This window comes from Oncorhynchus kisutch, unplaced genomic scaffold, assembly GCF_002021735.2.
Source record: "Oncorhynchus kisutch isolate 150728-3 unplaced genomic scaffold, Okis_V2 Okis03b-Okis08b_hom, whole genome shotgun sequence".
NCBI lineage: Eukaryota > Metazoa > Chordata > Actinopteri > Salmoniformes > Salmonidae > Oncorhynchus > Oncorhynchus kisutch.
Genome location: NW_022261980.1, coordinates 18,963,652 through 18,983,931, shown reverse-complemented (window position 1 = coordinate 18,983,931; position 20,280 = coordinate 18,963,652). Strand labels below are relative to the sequence as shown.

At 41.3% G+C, this 20,280-nt stretch overlaps 1 protein-coding gene across 1 annotated transcript; it reads right to left on the bottom strand.

Annotated features, from left to right (window-relative positions):
* Positions 1-441: 441 nt before the first annotated feature.
* Positions 442-8,255, bottom strand: LOC109877305 (transmembrane emp24 domain-containing protein 3). The gene is made up of 4 exons (XM_031812566.1): positions 7,920-8,255; positions 7,316-7,561; positions 1,615-1,848; positions 442-1,548 (listed from the first exon to the last, which is right to left on the bottom strand). Exons 1-3 carry the CDS (start codon positions 8,061-8,063, stop codon positions 1,615-1,617), a joined length of 624 nt encoding a protein of 207 aa, XP_031668426.1. The 5' UTR covers positions 8,064-8,255; the 3' UTR covers positions 442-1,548.
* Between the last annotated feature and the right edge of the window lie 12,025 nt (positions 8,256-20,280).

The window sequence follows — 20,280 nt, the reverse complement described above, 5'->3', positions numbered from 1 at the left end:
TCCGAATGAGCGACTGTTCATGTGCAAAGTATTAGCATTTACATGAGCATAGTTAAACTGTGTGTAGTGGGTCCATTCTGTCTTTCCCGCTCTTTCTGTCCCCACCCCTTTCCATTGTCTACCAAGCCGTCATATCGGGCTAAGTCCACTAGGGACTTTTCATTGCATTAGTAACCAATAACCATTTTGTTTATGTAATTATTTAATTACTAAATAAATAAGCCAATTTGTATATAGCGGATTCATAATTTATGGTTCAAGCAGATATTCAGAATATGACTGATGAGGTATTAATACATTAATAAAGTGACTAATCGATAAGATATTAAAATATCTGAAGAGTTAAATCCGGGAAATAGTAACTCTTTAAACAACATTTTCCCGTGGTGTCCCGACTTTCTAGTTAAAGTTTAATCACATAATAATTACACAGAGAATTGATAATGTAACATTATTGACTTTAATGATAGTCAAGACACGCCCCTATCTTCAAGTGGGCCAGGAATTGCCAAAAGTCCTCACAAGGATAGTAAAACAAGGAAAATCCTCCCTCGTGGGAACATTTACCACATCCCCACAAGGACAAAGGCTTAGGGGTTGGGGTTAAGGAAAGGGAAAATAGGATTTGAAATGGAAATCAAATTGTGGGGTTATGGTGTGTGTGACTGTGTACAAGAGAGAGGGCGAGACAGACCAACAAAACGTTTTACACACACAATAAATTAATGTCATAGCACAAATTAATGATGTACACTGAGACAAAAACAAATAAAGGCTTGGTGTACCACAGGTGTGTTAGGTTGCACCTATTTTGATTGAAATCACTAAACAGCTGTTGCAACCACAGTATTTCATTTTCAGAGGCTAGAGTCCACAAGCTAGTGTCTTAATACCAGACAGATTTAATAGTTCCTGAAGTCCTTTAATATAACTGTATAGGACTACAGTTTGTTGTGGGGTATGAAGGTAGGTTACAGTCTAGTTGCAGATGACCTATAATACAATATCTTGTGTTGAATGAAACACTAACCCAGTATTATAGAATGTATCATATATATAATAATGGTGGGATCTATGGGTTGGCTGCAACACTAACCCAGTATTATAGAATGTATCATATATATAATAATGGTGGGATCTATGGGTTGGCTGCAACACTAACCCAGTATTATAGAATGTATCATATATATATATAATAATGGTGGGATCTATGGGTTGGCTGCAACACTAACCCAGTATTATAGAATGTATCATATATATATATAATAATGGTGGGATCTATGTGTTGGCTGAAACACTAACCCAGTATTATAGAATGTATCATATATATATATAATAATGGTGGGATCTATGGGTTGGCTGCAACACTAACCCAGTATTATAGAATGTATCATATATATATAATAATGGTGGGATCTATGGGTTGGCTGCAACACTAACCCAGTATTATAGAATGTATCATATATATAATAATGGTGGGATCTATGGGTTGGCTGCAACACTAACCCAGTATTATAGAATGTATCATATATATAATAATGGTGGGATCTATGGGTTGGCTGCAACACTAACCCAGTATTATAGAATGTATCATATATATAATAATGGTGGGATCTATGTGTTGGCTGAAACACTGCCCTTCTTGTCACTGAAGAAGCTCCTGAGAATGAGAACCTGTCCAATGCTGACAGTGAAAAGGATTATAGTTTCTCCTATCGACCAATAGGACACACGCTCATGGAGGTCCTCTGCTCGGATGCGGTCATGAGCCTCCCGTAACCGATACCAGGTCTGAGAGTCAGACACTACCTTCAGGATCTCATGGATGGACAGACAGGCCGACTCCATCTGGAGAAGAGACAAGATTAATATTAATACATCCTTAGAGGGGCAATCTGCAGTTTAAACAACATTGTGTTGGGGCCCTATCTAGAAACAACCTCTAGTGGCTCTGGTGGAGATTTGAAAGGATTGGGTATGTATCAGCATACAGAGATCTACTACCATGTTGCTTATACCCATGGAATTAGTTCACATCTACATATGTCAAGTGCCTAGGGGGTGGAGTTAGTCATATATAGCTCTAGGAGTAAGGGATGCTTTCTGGATGGGCCTAGCTGCAAAGGTACCTAGAGGTTAGCTGCGCTTAGCAACACAGATCTAGTGACATACACTAGTGCTGCCTTCAATTGGATTGGACAAAAACAATTAGCTGGGAAGCCAGAAGTTAAATACAATTATTTTTCTACTTACTGACCCACTTCCTCCCTGCTTACCGCGTCAAAATAAAAGTCCTGCACAATATGTGGGAAAAAAAAATAATAATAACTTGTGGGTGGCTTTTATCATACAGTCCTGTGGACCGTTTTGGTTCAACCCATTCTAATTGAATGCAGCGCTAGTGTATGTCAATAGACCCACGTCGTTAAGAGCAGCGAACCTCTATGTACCTTTCCAGCTAGGTCTTCTGTGATCTACTGTACCGGTGTCAGTGATCTTTATTAGTTCTATAAAATGGCATAGATATCTACATTATTAGATACACATGCTGAACAAATAGAAATCCAATCATTTCAAAGCTTGTACTGCGTTACAGTTCATAAACATGAAATCTGTTAATTCATTAGGCCTTAATCTATGGATTTCACATGATTGGGCATAGGCCCACCCACTGGGGAACAAGGCCCACCCACTGGGGAACAAGGCCCACCCACTGGGGAACAAGGCCCACCCACTGGGGAACAAGGCCCACCCACTGGGGAACAAGGCCCACCCACTGGGGAACAAGGCCCACCCACTGGGGAACAAGGCCCACCCACTGGGGAACAAGGCCCACCCACTGGGGAACAAGGCCCAATCCAAATGAGTTCTTCCCCACAAAAGGGTTTTATTACAGACAGAAATACTCCTCAGGAAATACTCCCCCCCCCCCCAGATGATCCTGCAGGTGAAGAAGCCGGATGTGGGGGTTCTGGACTGGCATGGTTACATGTGGTCTGTGGTTGAGGCCGGTTGGACGATGTTGGTGGCGGCTTATGGTAGCGAAATGAACATTCAATTCTCTGGCAACAGCTCTGGTGAACATTCCTGCAGTCAGCATGCCAATTGCACACAAAACATCTGTGGCATGATGTTGTGTGACTAAACTGCACTTTTTAGTCACACAACATCATGCCACAGATATTTTGTGTGCAATTGGCATGCTGACTGCAGGAATGTTCACCAGACCTTTTATTGTCCCTAGCAGAAGGTGCACCTGTGTAATGATCATGCAGTTTAGTCAGCTTCTTGAGTGCCACACCTGTCAGGTGGATGGATTATCTTGGCAAAGGAGAAATGCTAACTAACAGGGATGTAAACTAATATTTTGCTCAAATTTTGTGCGCACAAGCTTTTTGTGCGTATGGAACATTTCTGGGATTTATATTTCAGCTCATGCAACATGGGACCAAGACTTGTTGCGTTTATATTGTATTTTTATATACAGTGCATTCGGAAAGTATTCAGACCCCTTCCCCACATTTTGCGATGTTACCTTATTCTAAAATTGCTAAAATTGCATTTTTTTTCCTCAATCGACACACAATACCCCAAAATGACAAAGCAATAACAGGTTACAAGTTTGTTCAAATGTATTAAAAATTCAAACAGAAATACCTTATTTACATAAGTATTCAGACCCCTTAAATACCTTATTTACATAAGTATTCAGACCCCTTAAATACCTTATTTACATAAGTATTCAGACCCTTTAAATACCTTATTTACATAAGTATTCAGACCCTTTAAATACCTTATTTACATACATTTTTGGACCCTTTGCTATGAGACTCAAATTTGAGCTGATGCATCCTGTTTCCATTGATCATCCTTGAGATGTTTCTACAACTTGATTGGTTCACCTGAGGTAAATACAATTGATTGGACATGATTTGGAAAGGCAAACACCTGTCTGTATAAGGTCCCACAGTTGATGGTGCATGGAAGGGTACAAAAAAAATGTCTCCAGCATTGAAGGTTCCCTAAGCAAATAGTGGCCTCCAATCATTCTTTAATGGAAGAAGTTTGAAACCACCAAGACTCTTCCTAGAGCTGGCCGCCCATCAGGGTAGTGACCAAGAACCCAACGGTCACTCTGACAGAGGGCCAGAGTTCCTCTGTGGAGATTAGAAAACCTTCAAGAAAGACAACCATCTCTGCAGCACACCACCAATCAGGCCTTTATGGTAGTGGCCAGACGGAAGCCACTCCTCAGTAAAAAGCACATGACAGCCCGCTTGGAGTTTGCTGAAAGGCACCTAAAGGACTCTGACCATGAGAAACAAAATTCTCTGGTATGATGACTAAGATCTCGTACCAGAGATTGAACTCTTTGGCCTGAATGCCAAGCGTCACATCCTGGAACCATTCCTACAGTGACACATGGTGGTGGTAGCATCATGCTGTGGGGATGTTTTTCAGTGGCAGGGACTGGGAAGACTAGTCAGGATCGAGGGAAAGATGAACGGAGCAAAGTACAGAGAGATCCTTGATGAAAACCTGCTCCAGAGCACCCAGGTCTTCAGGATGGGGCGAAGGTTCAACTTCCAACAGGACAACAACCCTGAGCATGGCAGAAACTCCCAAAATACAGGTGTGCCAAGCTTGTAGCATACCCAAGAAGACTCGAGGCTGTAATCGCTGCCAAAGGTGCTTCGACAAAGTACTGAGTAAAGGGCCTGAATACTTAAGTAAATGTGACTCACCACCTGGATTCGGTCTTATGTAGCAACATTTGTATTTGTTTTTTTACATTGGATAAAAGTAGAGACTCCGAGTTACAAAATGGTATATCATACACTGCATTTGAGGAAGCAATGGGAAAGTAATTCTGCTTTGAAAGTCGGTAAACTTGTAAACTCCCTTTTGAGAAAACCATCTGTCAATGTTTTGGTATCTGGTGAAGAGCTCTTACTATTGGAGAGCCCTTCTTTGTCTACACCCATTCAGGATTGTTCACACCCTCTTAAGCCTTAGCCCAACCTCTCTCTTTAAGGGTTGATCTGAGTGTTCTGTACTAACTTGCCAGCTACTTCCAGACATCTAAGAGAGAGAACATCTCACTGAACATTACTCACCCTAGCAGAGCTGGTTAGGCTGTTACAGTATGTTATCCAGAGCATTGGTGACTGCAATTGTGCTGTCAGATTGTCCATTTGTAAATTCAGAGCGTTTCGCGTTCAGAGTGCACAATGGAGGCTCTGGCCAATTGCCTAACATTGGCTAGCTACTTTGATACATAATGAGAGAACACCCCACTCTGAACATTTTACTCCCCCTAGCAGAGCTGGTTAGGCAGTTTGTTATCCAGAGCGTTGGAGACTGTCGTGGCAGAATCAGAATTCTTTAGGTAACATTTATAAATAAAATGTTTTATTTATTGCATGCTTATGTGAGATATTTGTCATTAGAATGTCTTCTTTTGGATAATACTGTTGGCCGTTTGCAGTTCTCTGTTCTCTGTCAGGGTTCAGTTACTTCTCATCAGAATGTATCTTGTTGTACTATAGTGGTGGCCGTTTGCAGTTATCTGTTCTCTGTCAGGGTTCAGTTACTTCTCATCAGAATGTATCTTGTTGTACTATAGTGGTGGCCGTTTGCAGTTCTCTGTTCTCTGTCAGGGTTCAGTTACTTCTCATCAGAATGTATCTTGTTGTACTATAGTGGTGGCCGTTTGCAGTTATCTGTTCTCTGTCAGGGTTCAGTTACTTCTCATCAGAATGTATCTTGTTGTACTATAGTGGTGGCCGTTTGCAGTTATCTGTTCTCTGTCAGGGTTCAGTTACTTGGGCCACAGAAAGGGGAGGGGTCAAGCTGGTCTTAATATGTAAACATATATTTTAAACCATGTGAAGGGATGATTGAGGGGGAACCAATTATCTCTTGGCTCCACAGTGTCTGTGTGCCAGTCACTGTCTCTCTGATCTTGTCCAGGAGGGGGTGTATTTGATATATGCTAGTGGATGAGGTTTTGTTTTTGGTCCCGAATGGTACCAAGAGCGAGATAAGAACATAGTTTAGGAGACAAAGCTGAACGATAATTTATAGCCAATGCTGTCTGGCTATGTGTGTCTTTGCTATAAAGGATGTCAGTTGCAATGTGTAAGCACTCTCAGAATTCATTTATAGACACTGAATTGATCTGAGAGTCACAGGGTTGTGATAGAGCTCATAATAATTAAAGATGGACTTTATGATAACTCTGACTTGTGTGGTGGTTTGGTCTCATGATTTGGTAAATACAGGAAATTTCCACTACAAGACCAACTGTGCCACAATTGAATTACACTTTGTTGCCAACGTTTACTGACAACGAACATATTCAACGGGTGTTGAGCGTTCAAAAATGCATCACTTATTCTGCGCTCTGGCACACTAAGACGAGAGTCTTGTTAAGAAATGTAGCTAGATAGCTAGGTAAACAATGAATCCCAACGCATGACGTAATGTTAGTTAGCATGCCAGCCATGGTTAGCTAGCTAGCTAGCTAGCTAGCGGTACAATAGCGTGAAATTAAAATACTTTGTCAAAAAGTATTTTGTTAAGACATATAGCTAGCTAAACAATGGACCATAAACTCAACTCATGACGTTACTACCCTGCTTGAATCTGCAGGTAGCTAACCCCCCCCAAAAAAGCAGCACTTGACACGATTACCTAGACATACTGACCAGCTCCAATAGACAGACGCGTGCTATATGGCAGACCAATCCAAACACATCTCTCGGCATGTCCAGCCCACTCATTATCTCAGCCAATCATGGCTAGCGGGAAGGTTGCTGACTTTTTCTGAGCTAAACCAACTAGGCTCGTAATTTAACCATTTTATTTGTATTTACAGATGGCATACAAGTTTGATATTAAGGCACATGAAAGTTCACATGTTCAAGAAGGCATTTCTGCCCCAAAAATACATTTTGATAGAATGTAAAAAATAATTTAACAGCCTCCTGTGAAGTCGAGACTTGCGACATACGCCTAGTTAGTGATAAGTGATAGTTTTTTTATTTAGAATAAATTTGCAACATTTTTTTTTTTAAACAGCTTTTGGTTTGTCATGATGGGGTATTGTGTAGATTGAGGGGGGGGGGGGGACGAGTCAGTTTTAGAATAAGGCTGTAACAAAATGTGGAAAAAGTCAAGGGGTCTGAATACTTTGAATACACTGTATATAGTATTATATTATGATCTTACATGGGTTAGGGTTGATCTTACCTGTGTCAGTCAAATGTATATGTAATATAATTAGTCTAATATAATTATAACATTGTTTCACCTGTGTTAAGGCTGTGTCTCTGTTCATGTCAGGCAGTAGGGGTCTCTCCTCTCCGGACCTGAAGTCCAGGTAGACGGTCTTGTGGGAGAAGGTAGAGAACTCGTTGCTGAAGCAGACCTTGTAGGTTCCTTTCATAGTGGTGGTGTGAGAGAAGCTATCATACTGCTTCTTCCTCTCCTGATACAGGACATTGTTCACTGGATCTGTTACAAAGCAGTCCACATCGTAGTTCCCTCCTGCAATCACCTAGTATATACACAACATGGAGAGATTAGGATGATGGTAAGGAAACACAGACTAATTCAGCCCTTACGAAAAAAGACTGCAGTCAGAGTGCAGTACAACTGCAGTATGCTGCAAATACTGCTTCCAAAATACATTTGAATTAATGCAGTAATTTTGCAGTGTAACTGCAGTTAGAGTGCTGTATAACCACAGTTACTGCAGTTTTGAAACCTCGGTAAAAGTGCAATATTTTTTTGCATTCTTCCAGTGAGTGTGAAGGGACAATTAGAGCATGAGATCAGATAAAGCAGTTCAATGCACTAACTAACTCAACCATATGGGGAAATGGCATTATAACTCCACATATTGAATCACTTACTTGAAAGTCTAGGTCAAACTTCACTCCATTCTGGAGCTCTTCATAGAAACATTGCTTGTCGTTATCAGGTAACTCAAACGTCAACTCCGTGGAACAAACAACGATCACAAGAAACATCAAACTACACAGTCCAAGGGAACGCATTCTGTAGGATAAATGCTGTGAACATGTGGTTATAAATGAAAGCTACAACAACAAACAGTTGAAGTCGCAGCCAGTCACTTCTTCATCAATGTTTCTGTGATGACAGGGTGATACAAAAAAAGTTTGGAAATCTCCCAGCCATAGAGAATGATAGAGAACGCATCCCTATATTGGTCCTATATGGCGTTTCAGCGCACGGAAAGCACCATTGAGGCGATCTAAATTTTAAATAGTATTTTTGTTTCTTCACGATTGGCCGATCTCTCCTAATGACGCTATTGGATATGATAGGGTCATTAGGCGGGATCAGACAATCAAGTTGGAAGTTAGTAAAATGGTGTAAAATGGTGGAAGCCATGGCGCTGTCTATGTTTATGTCTATGTCAACATGACATTTTGGCTACTAGAGGCCTCTATCTTATTTATTTTTTATTTTTTATTTTTTTATTTTTTTATTAACAACAAATCAATACATAAAGCACATGAGGGAACACAAGCATACATAGATTACAAATAATAGACAATCGAGCTAGGGGGTACAATATCACATTACAATTACACAAGGACCTTAAGGGACATGCATATACTTACAATTCTAACAGCTTTTTTGTTAGTAGAGCATTTAACCGTCTTACTAGAGGCCTCTATCATTCTCTATGCTCCCACCATAACCGACGTGGCATCAAAACGAAACACTTCCGGGTTACGATTATTTTGTACTAAATATTTTATATTATACCATTTGGACCATGTTCAGCGATTTGGAAACTGTTGAGCTTGAAATCACTTGTTTTCCGTTCTACGGATATTAGTTATAGTAGTGCAACATTTTTACACGTGATGATTACGCTCCACTGGGTGGAATCGATTATGCTGAGCCGCGGGGCACAGGTTTATGGCCCGTGACGCGAAGGGCAAAAACGGTGAGGGAGGAGCACCCTTTTCAAATCGAAATGTAACAGGCAGTATGGTGAATCGTCCAGAAAGATACAACATCTATTTTCCATATGTTTGAATTTTATAACTAGTTTTCATTGGGAAGGCAGATAAGCATTCACTTGTACATGTGAAAACAGAATCCTACTCATTACCCCTTGTGCTTAATTACTTATATTTTGTTTTGAGCCGACTTCTCCGTGGGCTCACGCCCGGAAGATAACCATGCTTCCCAAACGAATGCAATCAACTGTCACCCAGGTCAAAACACGCCTATTTGGGCGCAAGGGCCAGGTTAATGGAATCCCCTCATTGTAGTGGCAGTTGTGACACGTAAACAATACCGATACGGGGAACCTGAATCTGCTACAATATTACGTCACTGTCAACACTTTAGGACATTTCAGTGGCTACAGGCTTTTTATGTTAAATTACTCGAAGGAAAAAAACATTCTACTGTCATTTGCTCCGGAGTGGTGCAGCGATCTAAGGCACGGCATCTCATTGCAAGAGGTGTCACTACATCACATCCGGCCGTGATTGGGAGTCCCATAGGGCGGCGCACAATTGCCGGGGTAGGCCGTCATGTTCTTAACTGATTTGCCTAGTTAAATAAAGGTTCAATTTAATATATATATATTATCAGTAATGCTGCCACAGATGCTTCCACGTTTGTTTTTTGTTTTTTAAACTTTTGTTTTTATTGAGGAACACAAAGAAGTACAAATAAAGTAAAATAACAACAAAAAAGATCTGGCAGTACAAACCCCATTTTCTCCAGTATTCCTGACCTCTTTCCTCTTGACTTCTTAAAGCAAAGGTCATACGCTCCATGTGGTGTATTTCTTTAATAATATCTATCCATTGTTTCACAGTGGGAGGGTCTTTTTGTAGCCATTTCCCAGTGATAGCCTTTTTACTGGCTGCCAGTAGGACCTTCAAGAGGTACTTTTCTCAATTGTGTAAGTCAGCAGGTATTTCACCCAAGTACAAAGAAATGAATGTTTGTTCTATGTCAAATCCCATTATTTGTCCAATGTTAGATCTTATTTCTCCCCAGTAAGTTTAGATTGTGGGCAGGACCAAAAGATATGAGAGTGATCCACCCTTGATAGCCCGCATTCTCTACAACAAGGGTGTAGTGAGCCAGTCTGTTTTGATTTAATTTTAGGTGTTATGAAGAAACGTATAACATTCTTCCAACAGAATTCTCTCCATGACTTTGTGTTGGTGGAGCTTCGTAGAGTCTCAAATATGTTCAACCATGTTTAATCAGTTATTTCAATGTTAATTTCCTCCTCCCATTTCTGTTTAGCATAGTTTGTAAATTGTTTCTTTGAGGATTGAATACCCAAGTAAAGATTTGAAATAGTGTTTTTGTTACTCCCCAAGTTGTATGCGTTAGTGAATACTTGGATACATTTTTGAGGTGCTCGAGGGTCAATCACTTTTATCTCCCTTAAGAAATAGTGTAGAACTTGTAGGAATCTGTAAAAATCTTGTTTATCCAAGCCATGTTTTTTTACTTAGGTCCTGGAAGTTATCTAGGTTCCCATTCCTTATAATTGTGCTGAATGATGTGATGCCTTTCTGCGTCCATTGTTTAAATCTGCTGTCCTGAGTTGCAGGGATGAAGCTGGGGTCGTATGCGGGCCAACTCAGCAGTTTGACCTCTCTGTCTAAATGATTTTGCTTAACTACCCTAAACCATGTCTTAAGAGAGAAATTAATCCACTGATTTTGTCTATTGTATATTTCTATTACCATGTCCCTATTTCTCCAAACTGACTGTATGGGTATCTCTGTCAAAGTAGTCTCGATGTCTTTCCATTTGGATTCGTATTCTGAATTGCACCAACACACCAGAGGTCTCAATTGGGCTGACACAAAATAATATTTTAGGTTTGGTAAGGCCATACCCCCACAGTGTTTTGGTAATTGTAATGTTGTATATCTAATTCTTGGTCTCTTACTGTTCCATAAAAACCTTGATATCCGTTTATCCCATTTCCTAAACTGTTTAGATGGAATTTCTATGGGCAATGATTGGAACAAATACAGAAAACCTCGGCAGGATGTTCATTTTTGATTGTTTCAATTCTACTACTAAGATCCAAGGGAAGTGAATTCCACCTGTCCAGGTCATCATATATTTTCTTGTAATTCATGTCATAAAGTTTGTGTCTTTTGGTAGATATACTCCAAGATATTGAAAGTTCTACCTACTCTTCAGCTCTTCCTGTGGGGTATAATTATATACTAGGGTTTGGGTCTTGTGTGTTTTGGTAGATATACTCCAAGATATTGAAAGTTCTACCTACTCTTCAGCTCTTCCTGTGGGGTATAATTATATACTAGGGTTTGGGTCTTGTGTGTTTTGGTAGATATACTCCAAGATATTGAAAGTTCTACCTACTCTTCAGCTCTTCCTGTGGGGTATAATTATATACTAGGGTTTGGGTCTTGTGTGTTTTGGTAGATATACTCCAAGATATTGAAAGTTCTACCTACTCTTCAGCTCTTCCTGTGGGGTATAATTATATACTAGGGTTTGGGTCTTGTGTGTTTTGGTAGATATACTCCAAGATATTGAAAGTTCTACCTACTCTTCAGCTCTTCCTGTGGGGTATAATTATATACTAGGGTTTGGGTCTTGTGTGTTTTGGTAGATATACTCCAAGATATTGAAAGTTCTACCTACTCTTCAGCTCTTCCTGTGGGGTATAATTATATACTAGGGTTTGGGTCTTGTGTGTTTTGGTAGATATACTCCAAGATATTGCAAGTTCTACCTACTCTTCAGCTCTTCCTGTGGAGTATAATTATATACTAGGGTTTGGGTCTTGTGTGTTTTGGTAGATATACTCCAAGATATTGAAAGTTCTACCTACTCTTCAGCTCTTCCTGTGGGGTATAATTATATACTAGGGTTTGGGTCTTGTGTGTTTTGGTAGATATACTCCAAGATATTGAAAGTTCTACCTACTCTTCAGCTCTTCCTGTGGGGTATAATTATATACTAGGGTTTGGGTCTTGTGTGTTTTGGTAGATATACTCCAAGATATTGAAAGTTCTACCTACTCTTCAGCTCTTCCTGTGGGGTATAATTATATACTAGGGTTTGGGTCTTGTGTGTTTTGGTAGATATACTCCAAGATATTGAAAGTTCTACCTACTCTTCAGCTCTTCCTGTGGGGTATAATTATATACTAGGGTTTGGGTCTTGTGTGTTTTGGTAGATATACTCCAAGATATTGAAAGTTCTACCTACTCTTCAGCTCTTCCTGTGGGGTATAATTATATACTAGGGTTTGGGTCTTGTGTGTTTTGGTAGATATACTCCAAGATATTGAAAGTTCTACCTACTCTTCAGCTCTTCCTGTGGGGTATAATTATATACTAGGGTTTGGGTCTTGTGTGTTTTGGTAGATATACTCCAAGATATTGAAAGTTCTACCTACTCTTCAGCTCTTCCTGTGGGGTATAATTATATACTAGGGTTTGGGTCTTGTGTGTTTTGGTAGATATACTCCAAGATATTGAAAGTTCTACCTACTCTTCAGCTCTTCCTGTGGGGTATAATTATATACTAGGGTTTGGGTCTTGTGTGTTTTGGTAGATATACTCCAAGATATTGAAAGTTCTACCTACTCTTCAGCTCTTCCTGTGGGGTATAATTATATACTAGGGCTTGGGTCTTGTGTGTTTTGGTAGATATACTCCAAGATATTGAAAGTTCTACCTACTCTTCAGCTCTTCCTGTGGGGTATAATTATATACTAGGGTTTGGGTCTTGTGTGTTTTGGTAGATATACTCCAAGATATTGAAAGTTCTACCTACTCTTCAGCTCTTCCTGTGGGGTATAATTATATACTAGGGCTTGGGTCTTGTGTGTTTTGGTAGATATACTCCAAGATATTGAAAGTTCTACCTACTCTTCAGCTCTTCCTGTGGGGTATAATTATATACTAGGGTTTGGGTCTTGTGTGTTTTGGTAGATATACTCCAAGATATTGAAAGTTCTACCTACTCTTCAGCTCTTCCTGTGGGGTATAATTATATACTAGGGTTTGGGTCTTGTGTGTTTTGGTAGATATACTCCAAGATATTGAAAGTTCTACCTACTCTTCAGCTCTTCCTGTGGGGTATAATTATATACTAGGGTTTGGGTCCTGTGTGTTTTGGTAGATATACTCCAAGATATTGAAAGTTCTACCTACTCTTCAGCTCTTCCTGTGGGGTATAATTATATACTAGGGTTTGGGTCTTGTGTGTTTTGGTAGATATACTCCAAGATATTGAAAGTTCTACCTACTCTTCAGCTCTTCCTGTGGGGTATAATTATATACTAGGGTTTGGGTCTTGTGTGTTTTGGTAGATATACTCCAAGATATTGAAAGTTCTACCTACTCTTCAGCTCTTCCTGTGGGGTATAATTATATACTAGGGTTTGGGTCTTGTGTGTTTTGGTAGATATACTCCAAGATATTGAAAGTTCTACCTACTCTTCAGCTCTTCCTGTGGGGTATAATTATATACTAGGGTTTGGGTCCTGTGTGTTTTGGTAGATATACTCCAAGATATTGAAAGTTCTACCTACTCTTCAGCTCTTCCTGTGGGGTATAATTATATACTAGGGTTTGGGTCTTGTGTGTTTTGGTAGATATACTCCAAGATATTGAAAGTTCTACCTACTCTTCAGCTCTTCCTGTGGGGTATAATTATATACTAGGGTTTGGGTCTTGTGTGTTTTGGTAGATATACTCCAAGATATTGAAAGTTCTACCTACTCTTCAGCTCTTCCTGTGGGGTATAATTATATACTAGGGTTTGGGTCTTGTGTGTTTTGGTAGATATACTCCAAGATATTGAAAGTTCTACCTACTCTTCAGCTCTTCCTGTGGGGTATAATTATATACTAGGGTTTGGGTCTTGTGTGTTTTGGTAGATATACTCCAAGATATTGAAAGTTCTACCTACTCTTCAGCTCTTCCTGTGGGGTATAATTATATACTAGGGTTTGGGTCTTGTGTGTTTTGGTAGATATACTCCAAGATATTGAAAGTTCTACCTACTCTTCAGCTCTTCCTGTGGGGTATAATTATATACTAGGGTTTGGGTCTTGTGTGTTTTGGTAGATATACTCCAAGATATTGAAAGTTCTACCTACTCTTCAGCTCTTCCTGTGGGGTATAATTATATACTAGGGTTTGGGTCTTGTGTGTTTTGGTAGATATACTCCAAGATATTGAAAGTTCTACCTACTCTTCAGCTCTTCCTGTGGGGTATAATTATATACTAGGGTTTGGGTCTTGTGTGTTTTGGTAGATATACTCCAAGATATTGAAAGTTCTACCTACTCTTCAGCTCTTCCTGTGGGGTATAATTATATACTAGGGTTTGGGTCTTGTGTGTTTTGGTAGATATACTCCAAGATATTGAAAGTTCTACCTACTCTTCAGCTCTTCCTGTGGGGTATAATTATATACTAGGGTTTGGGTCTTGTGTGTTTTGGTAGATATACTCCAAGATATTGAAAGTTCTACCTACTCTTCAGCTCTTCCTGTGGGGTATAATTATATACTAGGGTTTGGGTCTTGTGTGTTTTGGTAGATATACTCCAAGATATTGAAAGTTCTACCTACTCTTCAGCTCTTCCTGTGGGGTATAATTATATACTAGGGTTTGGGTCTTGTGTGTTTTGGTAGATATACTCCAAGATATTGAAAGTTCTACCTACTCTTCAGCTCTTCCTGTGGGGTATAATTATATACTAGGGTTTGGGTCTTGTGTGTTTTGGTAGATATACTCCAAGATATTGAAAGTTCTACCTACTCTTCAGCTCTTCCTGTGGGGTATAATTATATACTAGGGTTTGGGTCTTGTGTGTTTTGGTAGATATACTCCAAGATATTGAAAGTTCTACCTACTCTTCAGCTCTTCCTGTGGGGTATAATTATATACTAGGGTTTGGGTCTTGTGTGTTTTGGTAGATATACTCCAAGATATTGAAAGTTCTACCTACTCTTCAGCTCTTCCTGTGGGGTATAATTATATACTAGGGTTTGGGTCTTGTGTGTTTTGGTAGATATACTCCAAGATATTGAAAGTTCTACCTACTCTTCAGCTCTTCCTGTGGGGTATAATTATATACTAGGGTTTGGGTCTTGTGTGTTTTGGTAGATATACTCCAAGATATTGAAAGTTCTACCTACTCTTCAGCTCTTCCTGTGGGGTATAATTATATACTAGGGTTTGGGTCTTGTGTGTTTTGGTAGATATACTCCAAGATATTGAAAGTTCTACCTACTCTTCAGCTCTTCCTGTGGGGTATAATTATATACTAGGGTTTGGGTCTTGTGTGTTTTGGTAGATATACTCCAAGATATTGAAAGTTCTACCTACTCTTCAGCTCTTCCTGTGGGGTATAATTATATACTAGGGTTTGGGTCTTGTGTGTTTTGGTAGATATACTCCAAGATATTGAAAGTTCTACCTACTCTTCAGCTCTTCCTGTGGGGTATAATTATATACTAGGGTTTGGGTCTTGTGTGTTTTGGTAGATATACTCCAAGATATTGAAAGTTCTACCTACTCTTCAGCTCTTCCTGTGGGGTATAATTATATACTAGGGTTTGGGTCTTGTGTGTTTTGGTAGATATACTCCAAGATATTGAAAGTTCTACCTACTCTTCAGCTCTTCCTGTGGGGTATAATTATATACTAGGGTTTGGGTCTTGTGTGTTTTGGTAGATATACTCCAAGATATTGAAAGTTCTACCTACTCTTCAGCTCTTCCTGTGGGGTATAATTATATACTAGGGTTTGGGTCTTGTGTGTTTTGGTAGATATACTCCAAGATATTGAAAGTTCTACCTACTCTTCAGCTCTTCCTGTGGGGTATAATTATATACTAGGGGTTTGGGTCTTGTGTGTTTTGGTAGATATACTCCAAGATATTGAAAGTTCTACCTACTCTTCAGCTCTTCCTGTGGGGTATAATTATATACTAGGGTTTGGGTCTTGTGTGTTTTGGTAGATATACTCCAAGATATTGAAAGTTCTACCTACTCTTCAGCTCTTCCTGTGGGGTATAATTATATACTAGGGTTTGGGTCTTGTGTGTTTTTTATATGTCTTTTTTTATTTTTCCTTTATTTAACGAGGCACGTCAGTTAAGAATAAATTCTTATTTACAATGACGTCCTACACCAGCCAAACCCAGAAGACGCTGGGACAATTGTGCGCCGCCCTTTGGGACTCCCAATCACAGCCGGTTGTGATACAGCCTGGATTCAAACCAAGGTGTCTGTAGTCACGCCTCTAGCACTGAGATGCAGTGCCTTAGACCGCTGCGCCACTCAGGAGCCCAAATGTGTGTTGCCTGACCGGGAATTGAACCCGGGCCGCGGCGGAGAGAGCACTGAATCCTAACCACTACGTTAAGCACACACAAACATTTGGAACATATTCAGGGTAAAACATCCATCAATCTTGGTACACTTGAGCCTGGGTCTTTAAGGAATAACAAAATGTCATCAGCATACATGCATATCTTATGTTCACTGCCTCTTATTGTTATTCCCTCTAAAGATGGGTCCTGTCTTATTGCCTGTGCTAATGGCTCGATGTACAAAAATCTGTTTCCATGATGGCGTAGCAGTCAGGCGTCGTTTGTCTTCGTCTTGTCGTGTCCCGTGTATATCTTTTTACATCTTTTTTCTTCAAATATATTTTAGATATTTTTCTTAGCCCCAACTTCAACATATTCTCCTGCAACCCGCCTCACCCAATGTGGTGTGAATCTGCTATTTTCTTTACTTTTTAAAAAACTTTCTTTACTAGCTAGAAGTCAGCTAGCCACTGCTAGCGGTCATCCGCTAACCTTTAGCCCAGACAACTCCTGCCAGTCTGCACAACGCGATTCAACCCAGAACGTATCGGACTTCTTATTCTCCATATCCCCGGATTCCTACTGCAAGCTCTGAACCTCTTCACCTGGATCATCGCAGCTTGCTAGCTGCTATTCGATTGACTTCTCCTGGCTAATGTCTCTGTCCCGAAGCAAGCACCAATTAGTCTGGAGCTAGCCTATGCTAGGTCCATCTCCCAGCTAAAGCACCTTATACTACCCACCACTGCGACTTGTATGCTCTAGTCGGCTGGCCCTCGCTACATATTCGTCGCCAGACCCACTGGCTCCAGGTCATCTACAAGTCTATGCTAGGTAAAGCTCCGCCTTATCTCAGCTCACTGGTCACGATGGCAACACCCATCCGTAGCACGCGCTCCAGCAGGTGTATCTCACTGATCATCCCTAAAGCCAACACCTCATTTGGCCGCCTTTCGTTCCAGTACTCTGCTGCCTGTGACTGGAACGAATTGCAAAAATCGCTGAAGTTGGAGACTTTCATCTCCCTCACCAACTTCAAACATCAGCTATCTGAGCAGCTAACCGATCGCTGCAGCTGTACATAGTCTATTGGTAAATAGCCCACCCTTTTCACCTACCTCATCCCCGTACTGTTTTTTATTTATTTACTTTTCTGCTCTTCTGCACACCAATATCTCTACCTGTACATGACCATCTGATCATTCATCACTCCAGTGTTAATCTGCAAAATTGTAATTATTTGCCTACCTCCTCATGCCTTTTGCACACATTGTATATAGACCCCCCCTTCGTTTTCTACTGTGTTATTGACTTGTTAATTGTTTACTCCATGTGTAACTCTTTGTTGTATGCTCACACTGCTATGCTTTATCTTGGCCAGGTCGCAGTTGCAAATGAGAACTTGTTCTCAACTAGCCTACCTGGTTAAATAAAGGTGAAATAAAATAAAATAAAAAAGCCGAAGAGGTCCATCAGCCACTCCTTGAGCTACAATACCTATTTTGCCAATTGGCCTGGACCCCTTTTATTGCCGATACTGAGCCCCGCCGATCCATCACGACTGGACTACCGACGTAATCCGCCCGAGGGTTTTTTCAACTGGCTCCCCCGTCGCGACGTCCCCTGAATGCCCATCTGCTAGCCTGCTAGCCGCGGCCCGCTAGCTGTCTAGAGCACACCGGACTGTTAGCTTTTTTTTATGGCTACTATACCTATTTTGCCAATTGGCCCGGACCCTTTTACTACACGGACCCCTGCTGATCCACCATGACTGGTCTGCTGACGTAACCGCACGAGGGTTCTACAACAGACATCTTCTGTTGCAACGTCCTGCTAAGGCCCTTCTGCTAGCCCCGGCCCGCTAGCTGTCTGAATCGCCGTGTCTCCAGCTCGCCCAGCTACTCACTGGACACAATGATGACTCGGCTATGCATGCCTCTCCCTAATGTCAATATGCCTTGTCCATTGCTGTTTTGGTTAGTAATTATTGCCTTATTTCACTGTAGAGCCTCCAGCCCTCCTCAATACGCCTTAGCTAGCCCTTTAGTTCCACCTCCCACACATGCGGTGACCTCACCTGGTTTAAATGATGTTTCTCGAGACAATATCTCTCTCATCGTCACTCAATGCATAGGTTTACCTCCACTGTATTCACATCCTACCATACCTTTGTCTGTACATTATGCCTTGAATCTATTCTATCGTGCCCAGAAACCTGCTCCTTTTACTCTCTGTTCTGAATGTAGGGTTAGGGTTAGGGTTAGGGGTTAGGGGTTAAGGGTTAGGGTTAGGGGTTAGGGTTAGGGTTAGGGTTAGGGTTAGGGTTAGGGTTAGGGGTTAGGGTTAGGGTTAGGTGTTTGTTTGAGCAAACAGAGAGACACGGAGGAAGGCAGGAGAGAGAAGCTATGAGTAGCAGACCAAGACGCGACTGTGGACTTTGTTGTAAACAGAATATAGTGCGGCTAGATCGACATTTGAAGTCTGTACATGCACTTAAGTTCGGTACTATGGAATGGACGAATGCTATGCAATTTAGCCGGTTTTCGACTGAGAGACAGCAGCCCGAATCAGTGCTTGAACCGCGGCCGGAGGACCCTGTGATTTTGCAGCAGCTGGTGGACGAGGGTGAGCAGCAGCTAGTGGACGAGGGTGAGCAGCAGCTGGTGGCCGAGGGGGATCAGACGGCAGGTTCTTCGGCGGCGGTGCAGCCAACCAGTCAGGTCCGTAGTGAACTGTGCTCGGAACCGAGGGAGCAAGGCTGCGTCGTGGCGACTTCTACTGAGAGCGAGAGTGATGAAGACGGCGGTGTGCCATCCCGAATTCAGGTTTGGAGTAATGCAATTTTGACTCAGTATGAACACTATATTGTGGGTACAGCCCCTTCAGTTAAACGAATTGACAATAGTCGCACCAGTATGTCCCGAGTACGGGAATTCCTCCGCATTATGTCGGAGGACAAGGCCGATGAAGGACTGTGTTTTCTGGATAACTACAGACGTGTGTCTGTGTGGTATGCTCAATGTGACGGCCGTGGTTTGGCACCATCCACCTTAAAAATGTACCGAGCTGATGTTAGAGGTTTCCTCAATTATCTTATTCAGTTCCGGCCAAATGGTATGCAAGCTAAGGTCGTTGCAATTCGAAAGATGTTACTGTGCTTGGCGAAGATGGACAGGGACTCGCGGCAGAGCCAGGCAACGCATAGGGCAAAATTCCGCCAACGCTGCAGGGACGATGTGCTCAGCGCTGCGGAGTTAAAACGCTTTGTTGAGCTAAGCAATCAAGCCATTCCTTCAGTTCTCAGTAGGCTGGAGGAACGTGCCACATGCTCTGACAGGCGTAGGTTTGCAGCTCTCATGTCCAGCCGGTTGGCCATATTTAATGGCACTCGACGATCCCCAGTCACAATGTTTAGTGTGAGTGATTTCAGTGAAATAACCCCTGAAGGTGGGGGTTATCAGATGTCTATAGCTTCCCACAAAACTAACTATAGCTTCGGGGAGTGCAGAATTGTTCTATGTCAGGAGGAATACACTTGGCTTCAACGATTCCATAAAATCAGGCCTCATCTGAGTGGATTGACCTCAGACACAGAACTGTTCTTTTTCACATCCTGCGGTCAACCCTACGGTAATCTGTGTGAGTATGTGGGGCAAATCTTTGAAGAGTTTGGCATTGGAAGTAAAGTGACCTTTGGTACAATTCGACGCAGTGTTGCCACGTTGAACTTTAACCAAGGCTCAGTTACAGACCGGGGAACTGTTGCTGACCATATGTGTCACTCTCTGGAAACCCAGGCACGTCACTACAGGTACCATAATCTGCCCAAAAATGCCAGCCGGGCCCGGGCACTGATTGAGGGTCAAATCAATCCATGATTAACTGAT